The following is a 12,593-nucleotide window of genomic DNA, read 5'->3' as shown; positions in this document are numbered from 1 at the left end:
AATGAAATTACGAATAAAGTTCCCAACTCTGCCTGTGGAAATGCTGTTGGCCAAATGCAGTCTTCATTTACAGACAAGCAACCACTGTAACAGGGTTGTATGCGTGTGTATGACAGCAGACTTGGACCTATATATTTCAGAGCAAAACCACGTTAAATCCTTTCTGACTGCACAGGAAATTGCCATATATGTAAGTTATCTGTCCCAGAAGGAAGGATAGTCTTGTGCTTTGGGCACTGGATCGGAAATAGAGAGCTGGGTTCTGTTTTGAGCTCTGCCACTCACTCTGGGCAAGTCACTTAATCTGGACAAGTCCTGTGATGGTGTTTGCTTTTCTGTGATGCTCAGATGTACATCTTTTTTGGTTTGTCTCGTTTTTCTGAGTTTCTAGGGTGGAGGTTACTTAGTTTTATTTGGTGGTGGGGTAGGGGTGTGGGAGCACAGTTCAAGTGATTGCAAAGTATTTAAACATTTCTTGTTACATTTTCTCAGATGATTTTCACCTTTTCTATGACGTTAGATTGAAGTGTTTTGTGTACTTCTGTGACCAGTATGATTTTGGGGTCTTTCAGGCACACACCAGGATGCCTTTCCCAACAAACTAACTCCAATGGAACGCAAGCTGTACCTGGTAGATGGCGTTTTTTCTATAAATTCTCCCTTTCCTCTGGTGCTTCATCCAGAAAGAGATGTAGATGTCATCTTGTCATTCAACTATTCTTGGGAAGCTCCATTTGAGGTGAGAGATAAAAAGGAGCAGTATTAGGCAAAGAGGTGTACGTGTTGCCTAGGACATTGTGGATCAAATCAGAATGGTGAAATGCCCTATTGAGAAATATATCAATGACTGACAGACTCATTAGAGCAGTGCGCGTAGGCGGCCCCTGCTCCGGGCGCGGTGCTGGCCCTGGGCTCAGGGCACATGGGCAACCCCTGCCCCAGGCGCATGGCACATGCGTGATGCCGGCCCTGGGCTCAAGGCGCGTTAGCAGCCCTGCCCCCGGACGCCCGGCATGTGAGTGTCCCTGCCCCTGGGCTCCCGGCAGCCACAAAAGGTTGGGGACCACTGCATTAGAGGGTATTATGCATTATACAACCTTGTATTAAGCGTGAGAGTTTGCTGCAGAAATTTCTGGATGAAATTTTGTGGGCTGTTAAGCAGGAGATCCAGTGAGATGATCATATTTGTCCATTCTATGAACCTGTAGATGATTGGTTTGAATCCAAGACCATGTAATAAATTTCCAACTTATGACTGTTTGGTGATTTACCTGAAATTAATTGATGATCTCAGTCCAGTTCCTCATGGACAAATAGCTGTCTAAAAACAACCATTTCCACATGAGACCAACAGTTTTTTCTTTGTTTAAAATGCCATCTTAAATTAACAGTACGTACATGTAGAAATTCTACACAACATTGCACATTCAGGGCTCTGAGGGTCCTCGCCTTAGATTTATAAACACACAAAAGAGTGTATTCAAAGCAAATTTCTCATCCCTCAAACTGCCAGTGAAAGTGTGTGACACCAACAGTCAAAATGTGTGTCAAATGATCAAAATGTGGGACACCAAAATATACAGATTTAAAAAAATATATAAATCATGTTTGAGGGATGTTTTCTCACTGTACTACAAGGTTGAACTTCTATAATCTAGACTTGCCTCATTCAGCCATATCTGTGGTCTGGAATCCATGGGTGCTCTGTGGCTGGAGCATTCATGAAGAAAAGCTGGAGGCTCTGCACTCAGCAACTCCTCTCCCAGAGCTTCTGGAGCACTGCAAATAGGTGGTTTGTGGTGTTTAAGCTCAGGAAAGGAGAGGGAGGAGAAGGGATGGGAGGGGGGATTGTTGGGGAAAGAGGCAGGGCAGTTGTGGAGCCCCGCAGTCGGGGGGCCAGGAGAGGAGCCCTGGGTGGTTGGGAGCATAGCCACATGGCCAGGAGCCCATCGCTGGTGGCCGCACCATCTCTTCCCTCTAGTGCCCTCCAGATCCCACTCTGTCAATGCCAGCCCCTCTGCTGCTACTGCAGTGGAGCCTCACAACTATGGCATTGACTTCCCCTGGTCCGGCAAATTCCATGGTTCAGGACCAGTCAGGTCCCAAGGGCAATTAAAAAAAAAAAAAAAAAAAAAAAAAAAAAGGAAAGAAAAGAAAAGAAAACCCGAAACAAATCTTTGTATCACTTGCATTCAAAAAATCTTCTGCCATATGGATCATCAGCAGAGTTTGAACTTTGGATTTTCACATCCAACACAAACCCTCACTTGAACTACAGGAATAGTTGGCTAGACAGCAGTAGAATATTGGAGATTGGAATTCTGGGTTGTGCCCTTAGTTCCCTCTATGGTGCATGTCTGCACGACTGAGCACAAAAAATTCTAGGCTTGCCCACCTCCTTTGCAGAGCCGTGCAGCAGTGCTCACCACTCATGTTCCTGCTGGAACGTGAGTGGCGGGTTCCTGCTTGGAGGGCACCATGTGGCATGGCTAGCAGGGCTTGGGAGCTGGGATATTCTGAGGCTTTGGTGGGTGTTTGGGGCAACCTTGATAAAGCCCCAGTTCCAGCTCCAGCATCAGCCATGCGGCCTGGCTGTGCTTTGGCTGGAGCTGGGGCTGCAGTGAGGCTGTTCCTGCTGGGGCTACATGTGCCAGGACTGGAGCCGGGGCTGTGATTGCTTGTAAATAGGTAAGGATCTCCTCTCTGTTTTGCCATGCTCAGGGTGGGGTTTTCTACCCTATTACAAATGTCTGGCATTAAAAAAATGTATCCAGTTATGTGCAAAGTTAGCATGAATCTAAAATATTCAAAGGGTTCACTTAAACTTCCTGTTTATTTTCCTAGATCATTAAATCACACTTATATCAGTAGATAAATTAATTTAATTATTCTGTGACTTTACCAATGGGGTTAAGTGCAGAATTGTGAATCTGATCCTTTTTTCCTTATTTTGCTCTTTTTTACAATTGTACTTGTTACACAAAGCATGGGGCTGTTTAAACTGAATGAGTGCACCTTTGGATTCAGTAATAGAAAATATGAAAGCATTCCTTTGATAAGTACACATTTTATCTATATAAGAATTTAAATGTTGAAATTAAGACCCTGATTCAGAGATGCACTATATTGTACACTTAAATTCCTTTGAAGTCAATGCAATTTAATCATGTGTTTAATGTTAATTCTGTACTTGGGTATTGGGCTGTGTAGGGTTGGAAACATCAGCTTTAATTTTAAGTATATCATTAAATATTTTTTCTGAAATCAAATTTAAACAATAAAGTGTACATCTGAGTTCTAACAATAGCTTGTCCTAAAAAGAAAGTATTGTAATCTTGAAAAATCTCCCTCTTAAAAGTTAAACTTCCAAAAGGATTCACAGAAGAGATCCATAATCTGTAATATACTAAATCTGAAACAGAAATAGTGTTTCTATCATAACCATTTTAACAGCACCCACATGCCATGCCATAATAGTGTGGTGTGAACTTCCTCTGAAGTGTGTAGTTAGTTAGAGAGGAGATCAGAATGTGTGAGAGGTCTTGTGTAAATTGGTTTAATGCTTTGGTTAGTGGCCAGACCTGGGAATTAAGGCCCAGATTCTCTGCTGATAGAAGTTGAAATCAGTGAAACTAATGTGATTCACACCTGCTGAGGATCTACCTGTCTGGAGATGCAGAGAGACAAAACAAGTCTGATGCAGAGGAGCTGAGACATGGACTGTGTGGTGGCTGTCCAGCTGCTCCTGGGGGTTAAGTGGATTAACATTACTACTACTACTACTACTACTGTAAACTGTATATGGATTGTATTTTTAATTTTGGGATGCTGGCAAAGAGAGAAGAGAAACTTGCATGTCTTACTGGAACTATTTTTGATTCTACCTGTGATTCACTGGATAGTGCCTTTCTGGGCTACAGCAGAGTATTAATTTTCTTTTTATTTGATGGCATATTAAATAAACGTTTAAAGGCATGCACCTTGTTAATTATCCCTTGTTTTAGTATTGTCTTCTATAACATTTTTAAAATATGTAGATCTAAGATATTTGTTAGTAACTGGTGGGTGCCACGGTGGCACACATCTGGAAAAGCGCACATGACTTCAATATTGGTGCACGAGACAAAGCTCACTGCGCTCATGGATAGAAAATCTTAGGGTATGTCTACACTACCCTCCTAGTTCGAACTAGGAGGGTAATGTATGCATACCGCACTTGCTAATGAAGCCCGGGATTTGAATTTCCCGGGCTTCATTAGCATAAGCGGGGAGCCGCCATTTTTAAATCCCCGCTGCTTCGAACCCCGTGTAGCGCGGCTACACGGGGCTCGAACTAGGTAGTTCGGACTAGGGTGCCTATTCCGAACTACCGGTACACCTCGTTTCACGAGGAGTACCGGTAGTTCGGAATAGGACCCTAGTCCGAACTACCTAGTTCGAGCCCCGTGTAGCCGCGCTACACGGGGTTCGAAGCAGCGGGGATTTAAAAATGGCGGCTCCCCGCTTATGCTAATGAAGCCCGGGAAATTCAAATCCCGGGCTTCATTAGCAAGTGCGGTATGCATACATTACCCCGCTAGTTCGAACTAGCGGGGTAGTGTAGACATACCCTTAGAGGGAACATGCAGTTCTGTCCCTTACTTTGAGATGGTGATATTGTGTAGTGGTGATAGATAGGGAATAACTAAAGCAGACACATACATTGATGATAACATTTATATTACAGTAGTGCCTAGAGGCTGAGGTTGAAGCCCAACTGTGTTAAGCACTATGTAGACATACACTTTTTTGAGCTCTTCAGTAAATCTGGCCATAAGGTCAGAATGGGGACTTTGGAATGCTGTGCACTTGAAATTTCTCATCTTTATTTAGTTGCCTAAATGGGAGCTGAGCTTTCATCCTGTGTTCATATATATATATATATATATATATATATATATATATATATATATAAAAAAAAGTAACTTGACTTTTGTCTTCTGAGTTCAGGTGCTGCATCAGGCCCAGAAGTATTGTGAAGAACGGGAAATCCCCTTTCCACACATTGTTGTGAGTGAAACAGATAAGCAGCAGCCCAAGGAATGTTACATGTTCGTGGATGTTCTGAATCCAAAGGCTCCTATAGTCCTTCACTTTCCATTGGTGAACAACACATTCCAGAAATACAAGGCACCAAGTAAGGAAGTCTCTTGAGGAGATGCAATTACACTTTCCGGTCCTGTAGTTTGGGGTCATATAGCACTTAATTTAGTGTCTTATCCACCCCTCTGGTACAGTTATACCAACCTTAACCCCTGCGTAGGGCGGGAGAGTTTCTCTCTCCAATATAGCTTAGAGAGGTGGGAGAGATCTGTCTTATCAGCTTGCAACATCTTCACCACACTTGGTACAGAAATGCAGCTGAAGATTCGTAGTACAGAGTAGTGTAAAGAAGACCTATCCTACAAGAAGAATCATTGGGAGCTGTAACTATGTGATTTGACATTGGCCACCAGAATATCCATCTTCAATATCTCAGGAAAATGTGATTCATGTTCTATTTAAAGTGATTAAATATTTGTATTTGTATTATCAAATATACAAATACGAAGGTTGTGTTTCCTACTCTACCTGCTAGTCAGTGATGAAACAGACAGTCTGTTTAAAACTATTTTAATGTAGTCAAATATTCCAAGGTAGTTTTGTGAGTACATTTTTTAGGTGTACTGTTAGTCCAATTTTCAGAAGCCAGCTTTACTCCATTAATAGAAATACTGGAGTTCTCAGGGTTGGAACTTCTGCCATCACTTTGGCCTCATTTTTACAAAGCTGTAGCCTGAATTAAAGCTGAAATTTTGTATTAGGATATAGACTATGGACCCTGAGTTGTCTGGTTTTATGAACAGTAATATCACTGACATGTGGAATTACATTGTCGAAATGTTTGAATGCAAAGCTGAAGAGTACTGGGGAGAAAAGACACTGGGTTTCCGTCTATTGCTGAAAAAGTTAAGAATTAAAATTATATACACTGCCTATGAGATAAGAACCAAGTACAGGATTTGAAAATCTCAAGGTGTTATAATGCTCCAAATATATACACGTATTTTGGCTTGTTAGGAACCTTACCTGCACCCAGTGGCAGGATAAAGGAGTCATCTGCAGAGTTGATGGTGCCAATGAACGTGTTGTCTATCTGCCATTAGCTTATGGACAGGTTTATGAAAAACCATGATACAGATATGGGGTAGTCCCTCCTCCTACACAAATTTGGGAGTATCTTGTCAAAGGGATCTGTGAAAACAGTTAGCATCTGATTTTCTGTCTGCAGGAGTAGAGCGTGAGACGGAAGATGAGAAAGCTTTTGGCAACTTCTCTGTTGAAGAGGAAAACTCTCCTTACCATTCTATGAACTTCACTTATCAACCCAATGAATTTGATAGACTGCTAGAATTAAGCCGCTACAATATTATGAACAACAAGGACGCTATTCTAAAAGCCTTAACTTTGGGAATGAAAAGAAGGGTGCTCAAGATGGCTAAAAAGACATAAGCAGCAGCTCTCTATTTAGGATGTTGACTGATTGTAAGGCACTGAATACACGAAAGCTTCAGACAAGAACACCAAAGGGCTAAGGTATCTGCAAATGACCAATGCAGCTGCTGACTATGTTTTGTAGCTTCTCCAAGTACAGTGTGTGTCAGCTAGACTTCACTTCTGGGTGAAGTATGTGAATGGGGCTTTAATACTGGCATTAAAATATTTTATATGAGCATATCCGTATGTTTTTACTGAGTTCTTGTGTTCCTGTCAATTTGTGAACCAATGGGATTAAGCCAACGATGTTTTTCCATTGACAAATATATGGATTAGATTATTTTCTATTGAGCACATTAACATATAATTATAGGGTAAATATTAAGGAGTTCTTATTATAGCCAGCACTGTAAGAGATGAAACATTATGTACGTATTATTGGACTGAATGACATTTATTCTTGTCTGTTTTATCACATACACCTAATATAATCTACCTCACTAGAATCTGATGCGAGTCCTATTTCAATCTAGGCAAATACTGTATGACTATTTATTTAATTCAATATGCAGAATGTATGCTGAATTATTTGCTTCCTTAGTTTTAGTAAATTATTTGAATGGAAAGGAAAAAGATTAATAAGATACCCCATCAACTTGAAAAATCATATATCTGCCTCAAAATAGTACACCTACAGTGATTATCAGTAACAATTAGTGGTTGAGGGGACCACTGTGACGGCTCCCCCATAGGACAGCAGTACTACATCAATAACATCTCACACGTTTGTCTCATGGCTGTCAAAGGCAACATAGTCTGTGAAGACAACTTCTTGCATAAAATGAGGATTGCTTGTGCTAAAATGCCAAACTTGATTGTTTCTGCTTTAATTTTATTTCAATTGTCAAATTATAAATAGAGATGTTCATGAATTTTAATATTTGTTTCAAGTAAAAGTTTGTTTGGTACCTAAGCTATTTTAATGCCCAAGGGGATATTTGTAGAATCATTTGTTCTTCTCGGTGAATATATAAACATACTAACTATGTGATAGCTGAAGTACAAATACTTGACAGTTATGCATAAGCCTATTAACTCCAGGGGACAAGATAGTGGTTTTCAGGTATTTAAAAGGGTGTCAGGAGGAGGAGGGAGAAAACTTGTTTTTCCTGGCCTCTGTAGATAGAACAAGAAGCAATGGGCTTAAACTGCAGCAAGGGAGGTTTAAGTTGGACATTAGGAAAAAGTTCCTAACTGTCAGGGTGGTTAAACACTGGAATAAATTGCCTAGGGAGGCTGTGGAATATCTGTGGAGATAGTTAAGAGTAGGTTAAATAAATGTCTATCGGGATGGTTTAGACAGTACTGGGTCCTGCCATGAGAGCAGGGGACTAGACTCGATGACCTCTCAAGGTCCCTTCCAGTCCTAGTATTTTATGATTCTATAACTCCAAACCAAGGGAGATTAGAGAGGCTACCAAAATAAAGAACTCTATAATAATGGGAGATTTTAATTATCCCCATATTGACTGGATACATGTTACCTCAGGAAGAGACACAGAGATAAAATTTCTCAATGGCTTAAATGACTGCTTCCTGGAGCAGCTGGTACAGGAACCAACAAGGGGAGAGGCAATTCTCGATTTAGTCCTGAGTGGAGCACAGGATCAGGTACAGGAGATAACCGTTACAGGACCGCTTGGGAATAGTGACCATGATATACTATTTCCTGTGGTGGGAAGAACACCTCAGTAGTCCAACACTCTGACATTTAATTTCAAAAAGGGGAATTACACAAAAATGAGGAGGTTAGTTAAACAGAAATTAAAAGGCACAATGACTAGAGCCAAATCCCTGCAAGCTGCATGGAAACTTTTTAAAGATACCATAGCAGAAGCCCAACTTAAATGTATACCCCAAATTAAAAAACATAGCAAGAGACCTAAAAAAGAGTCACTGTGGCTTAACCACAATGTAAAAGAAGCAGGGAGGGACAAAAAGGTATCTTTTAAGAAGTGGAAGTCAGATCCTAGTGAGATAAATAGAAAGGAACATAAACACTGTCAAATCAAGTGTAAAAATGTAATAAGAAAAGCAAAGACAGATTTTGAGGAGCAGCTAGCCAAAAACTCTCAAAGAAATAACAAAATGTTTTTTAAGTACATTAGAAGCAGGAAGCCTGCTAAAAAAACCTGTGGGTCCCCTAGATGATCGAGATATAAAAGGAGCAATCAAGGATGATAAAGCCATTGCGGATAAACTAAATGATTTCTTTGCTTCAGTCTTCACTGCTCAGGACGTTAGGGAGATTCCCAAATCTGCGCCGTCCTTTGTGGGTGATGAATCTGAGGAACTGTCCCAGATTGAAGTGTCATTAGAGGAGGTTTTGGAACAAATAGAAAAACTTAATGTTAACAAATCTCCGGGACCGGATGGCATTCATCCAAGCGTTCTAAAAGAACTCAAATGGGAAATTGCTGAACTATTATCTGTGGTTTGTAACCTATCCTTTAAATCGGCTTCCGTATCTGACTGGTAGGTAGCCAAAGTGACACCAATATTTTAAAAAGGGCTCTAAAGGTGATCCTGGCTATTACAGACTTATTGAAGTCTAACTTCAATACCGGGCAAATTAGTTGAAACAATAGTAAAGAATAAAATTGTGAGGCATATAGATGAACATAATTTGTTGGACAAAAGTCAACATTGTTTCTGTAATGGGAAATCATGTCTTACTAATCTATTAGAGTTCTTTGAAGGGGTTAATAAACATATGGACAAGGGGGATCCAGTCCATATGTTATATAGTATACTTCGATTTTCAGAAAGCCTTTGACAAGGTCTCTCACCAAAGGCTCTTGTGTAAATTACATGGCCATGGGATAAGAGGGAAGGTCCTTTGTTGGATTGAGAACTGGTTAAAAGACAGGAAACAAAGGGTAGGAATAAATGGTAAATTTTCAGAATGGAGAGGGGTAACTAGTGGTGTCCCCCAAGGATCAGTCCTGGGACCAAACCTTTTCAACTTATTCATAAATGATCTGGAGAAAGGGGTAAGCAGTGAGGTGGTAAAGTTTGCAGATGATACCAAACTGTTTAGGATAGTCAAGACAGAAGCAGACTGTGAGGGACTCCAAAAAGATCTCACCAAACTGAGTGATTGGGCAACAAAATGGCAAATGAAATTTAATGTGGATAAGTGTAAAGTAATGCATATCGGGGAAAAATAACCCCACCTATATGTACAGTATGATGGGGGCTCATTTGGCTATGACAAATCAGGAAAGGGATCTTGGAGTTATCGTGGATAGCTCTCTGAAAACTTCCACACAGTGTGCAGTGGCGGTCAAAAAGGCAAATAGGATGCTAGGAATTATTAAGAAAGGGATAGAAAATAAGACCCAGAATATCTTACTGCCCCTGTATAAAACTGGTATACCTACATCTTGAATACTGTGTACAGATGTGGTCTCCTCACCTCAAAAAAGATATTTTGCCCTTGGAGAGGGTTCAGAAAAGGGCAACTAAAATGATTAGGGGTTTGGAACGGGTCCCATATGAGGAGAGGCTAAAGAGACTGGGACTTTTCAGTTTAGAAAAGAGGAGACTGAGGGCGGATATGATAGAGGTCTATAAAATTGAGTGGTGTGGAGAGGGCTGATAAAGAAAAGTTATTTATTAGTTCCCATAATAGAAGAACTAGAGGACACCAAATGAAATGAATGGGTAGCAGGTTTAAAAGTAATAAAAGAAGGTTCTTCTTCACACAGCGTGTAGTCAATCTGTGAAACTCCTTGCCAGAGGAGTCTGTGAAGGCTAGGACTATAACAGCATTTAAAGAGAAGCTAGATAATTTCATGGAGGTTAGGTCCATAAAAGGCTATTAAGCCAGGGGATAGAAATGGTGTCCCTGGCTTCTGTTTGTCAGAAGCTGGAGAAGGATGGCAGGAGACAAACTGCTTGATCATTGTCTTCGGTCCACCCTCTCTGGGGCACTTGGTGCTGGCTACTGTCGGCAGACAGGCTATCAGGCTAGATGGACCTTTGGTCTGACCCAGTACGGTCGTTCTTATGTTCAGTATTTAAACTCAGTTATATAAACTCAGTCTTTTTCTGAGTTCCATGCACTCATGATGATGTAGTGTTCTATGCTTCTGGTACTGCAGAACTGGAGAAAGAGAGGAATTGCTTCAAACGCCCCTGAATATCTTTTTGGGATGGGGAAGTGGAGAAGCAACCACATCCAGAGATCTCTGGAAAATTAAGGAGAGCAAGGAATGTTAGGCTTAGAATGTAGAGGACAGGTTGTAGGTCATAGGCAAACTCTCCATTGATGAATAGTAACAGAGAGGTAGCCGTGTTAATCTGATCTTGGTAAAACAAAAAAAGCAGTCATGTGAAACACAAGTGCTACATGACTGCTTTTTTTGTTTCTCCATTGATGAGATAAGAATGGGGAGAGGTGTGGGAGGAGGATGCTCGGGAAGGCATATTAGCGGAATATTTAGATTTAGGGGTCTGAATATCACCACGATATCAGGACATCCAAATCTGCGTATCACATTTATTAATCCAGTACTACAGACTTTAACAATTAAAATCACTTACCTGGCCATTTTGCTGGCATGAGCTGAAGGCCCTTCATCTATTGTTTTTATAATTTTGCCAGCAGCACTTTGCTGTTTTTCATTGCAGTTCAGTTATTCCGTTGAATTAAGCTATTAACACATGGGTTTGAAAAATAAATTGCATGTTTGTCTTTTATAAGTGCAAATGAAGTGTGCTGCAGTAATCTACCAGAAGTGGAGTTTCATCTCTACTTTGTCTCCACTCCTATTAACAAAGGTGAATGATCCATCCTAGTCATCCAATTGTTGAGACTTTTGTTTGTAGCTGGGACGATAGAGAAATCTTTTGCTTAACATCAAAACCTCTCATTTCTTTTCAAAATTAGCTTTTCCCTATGCCCAAGTGGTGTGGGATGTGTACACGTGGGCATGAGCAGTCATGTGTGTAGTTGTCTTGGTCTGAACTTTTGTAACATGCCCAATAGGCAAAGCACATGACCATGGGATGGTTTTAAATGAATCTTGTTCTTCACTCATACTTTCTATTAAGCAACATGCACATTGCAGCATGACCAAGACAGTGAGCCAGCCAGCAGTGGATAGGAAGAATTGTCAGTGCACCCAAAGTATGTTGGAGAAGTAAAAATGCTGAATCTTACAGTGATGGACAGAAAATTAATAGCTGCATAGAGAACTAAGAGGAAGCAGCTGTTTTATACCTATAGTTTACCAGCCCAGAGTGTGCATAACTGCCAGCTGTTCAGTTACCTATTTTGATTGGGACATTCCCAGGATTTAAAATCCAATCTCATGTATTGGAAGAATGTTTAGTCACTATTCAATTAGCTGACTGAGTCACTGTAGTTTTTATTAGCTTCCTACCAGCAGAAGGTATAGTGCTGAGCTGATATATAAGCAGTAGCAGCCTATAACTAGTCTCAAATTCCAGGCTTTCAGCCAATGCACCCTCAGATGCCAGCAGAAGAGAGGGAGCAGAGAACAGTTCTTTGCTTGCTATCTCCCTCTCTACAGCCTCAGGAGATTTTACCTTAGCTGTCAATTTTAGCTGCAATGGGAATCAAACACTGAGGTGCACAGCAGGACAAGGATGCAATTGTTTCTGTGCTTTTAATGCAGATGCTGGCAAGCATAAACAAGACAGGAGGATTAAAGAAAAATGATCAGTAAAGGGCATGCCGCATTTGTACAATGGCAGGCGTAGTGTAATCACATAGATTGCTGCAGTTTTACCAATTCCTACTGCAAATTCTGGGATTCTCTTGCCGTCTTTATTTTGGTTTGAGACTCATCCTGAAATTGTCTTTTTAATCCTCTAACAGCCTCAGCATGTGAGAGAAAACATCTCTGTCTTTGGGAATGATCTTATTGGTACAGTGTGTGTCTGGAGTCCCTGTTGCTGGCTCCCTCTTGCCCCTCTCTTTTCCAAAAGCAGGACCTGGTGTGACCTAATTACCTTCCTGCCACTGTGAAACCTGGCCAGTAACTGAT

General features: G+C 40.9%; 1 protein-coding gene across 1 annotated transcript in view; it reads left to right on the top strand.

Annotated features, from left to right (window-relative positions):
* The window catches only part of LOC102449068 (cytosolic phospholipase A2 zeta-like), a 41,458-nt gene extending 34,702 nt beyond the window's left edge, over positions 1-6,756 (top strand). Inside the window, exons 19-21 of the mRNA XM_025188328.3 lie at positions 573-739; positions 4,990-5,176; positions 6,311-6,756. Coding sequence (XP_025044113.3) covers positions 573-739; positions 4,990-5,176; positions 6,311-6,531 — 575 coding nt within the window. The 3' untranslated portion in view covers positions 6,532-6,756. The remainder of the gene's footprint in view (positions 1-572; positions 740-4,989; positions 5,177-6,310) is intronic.
* The last annotated feature ends 5,837 nt before the right edge of the window (positions 6,757-12,593 follow it).

Source organism: Pelodiscus sinensis, chromosome 5, assembly GCF_052426305.1.
Source record: "Pelodiscus sinensis isolate ZL-2025 chromosome 5, ASM5242630v1, whole genome shotgun sequence".
Lineage (NCBI taxonomy): Eukaryota > Metazoa > Chordata > Testudines > Trionychidae > Pelodiscus > Pelodiscus sinensis.
Note: the sequence above shows the minus strand (reverse complement) of the source record. Positions and strands in the feature narration are given on the sequence as shown.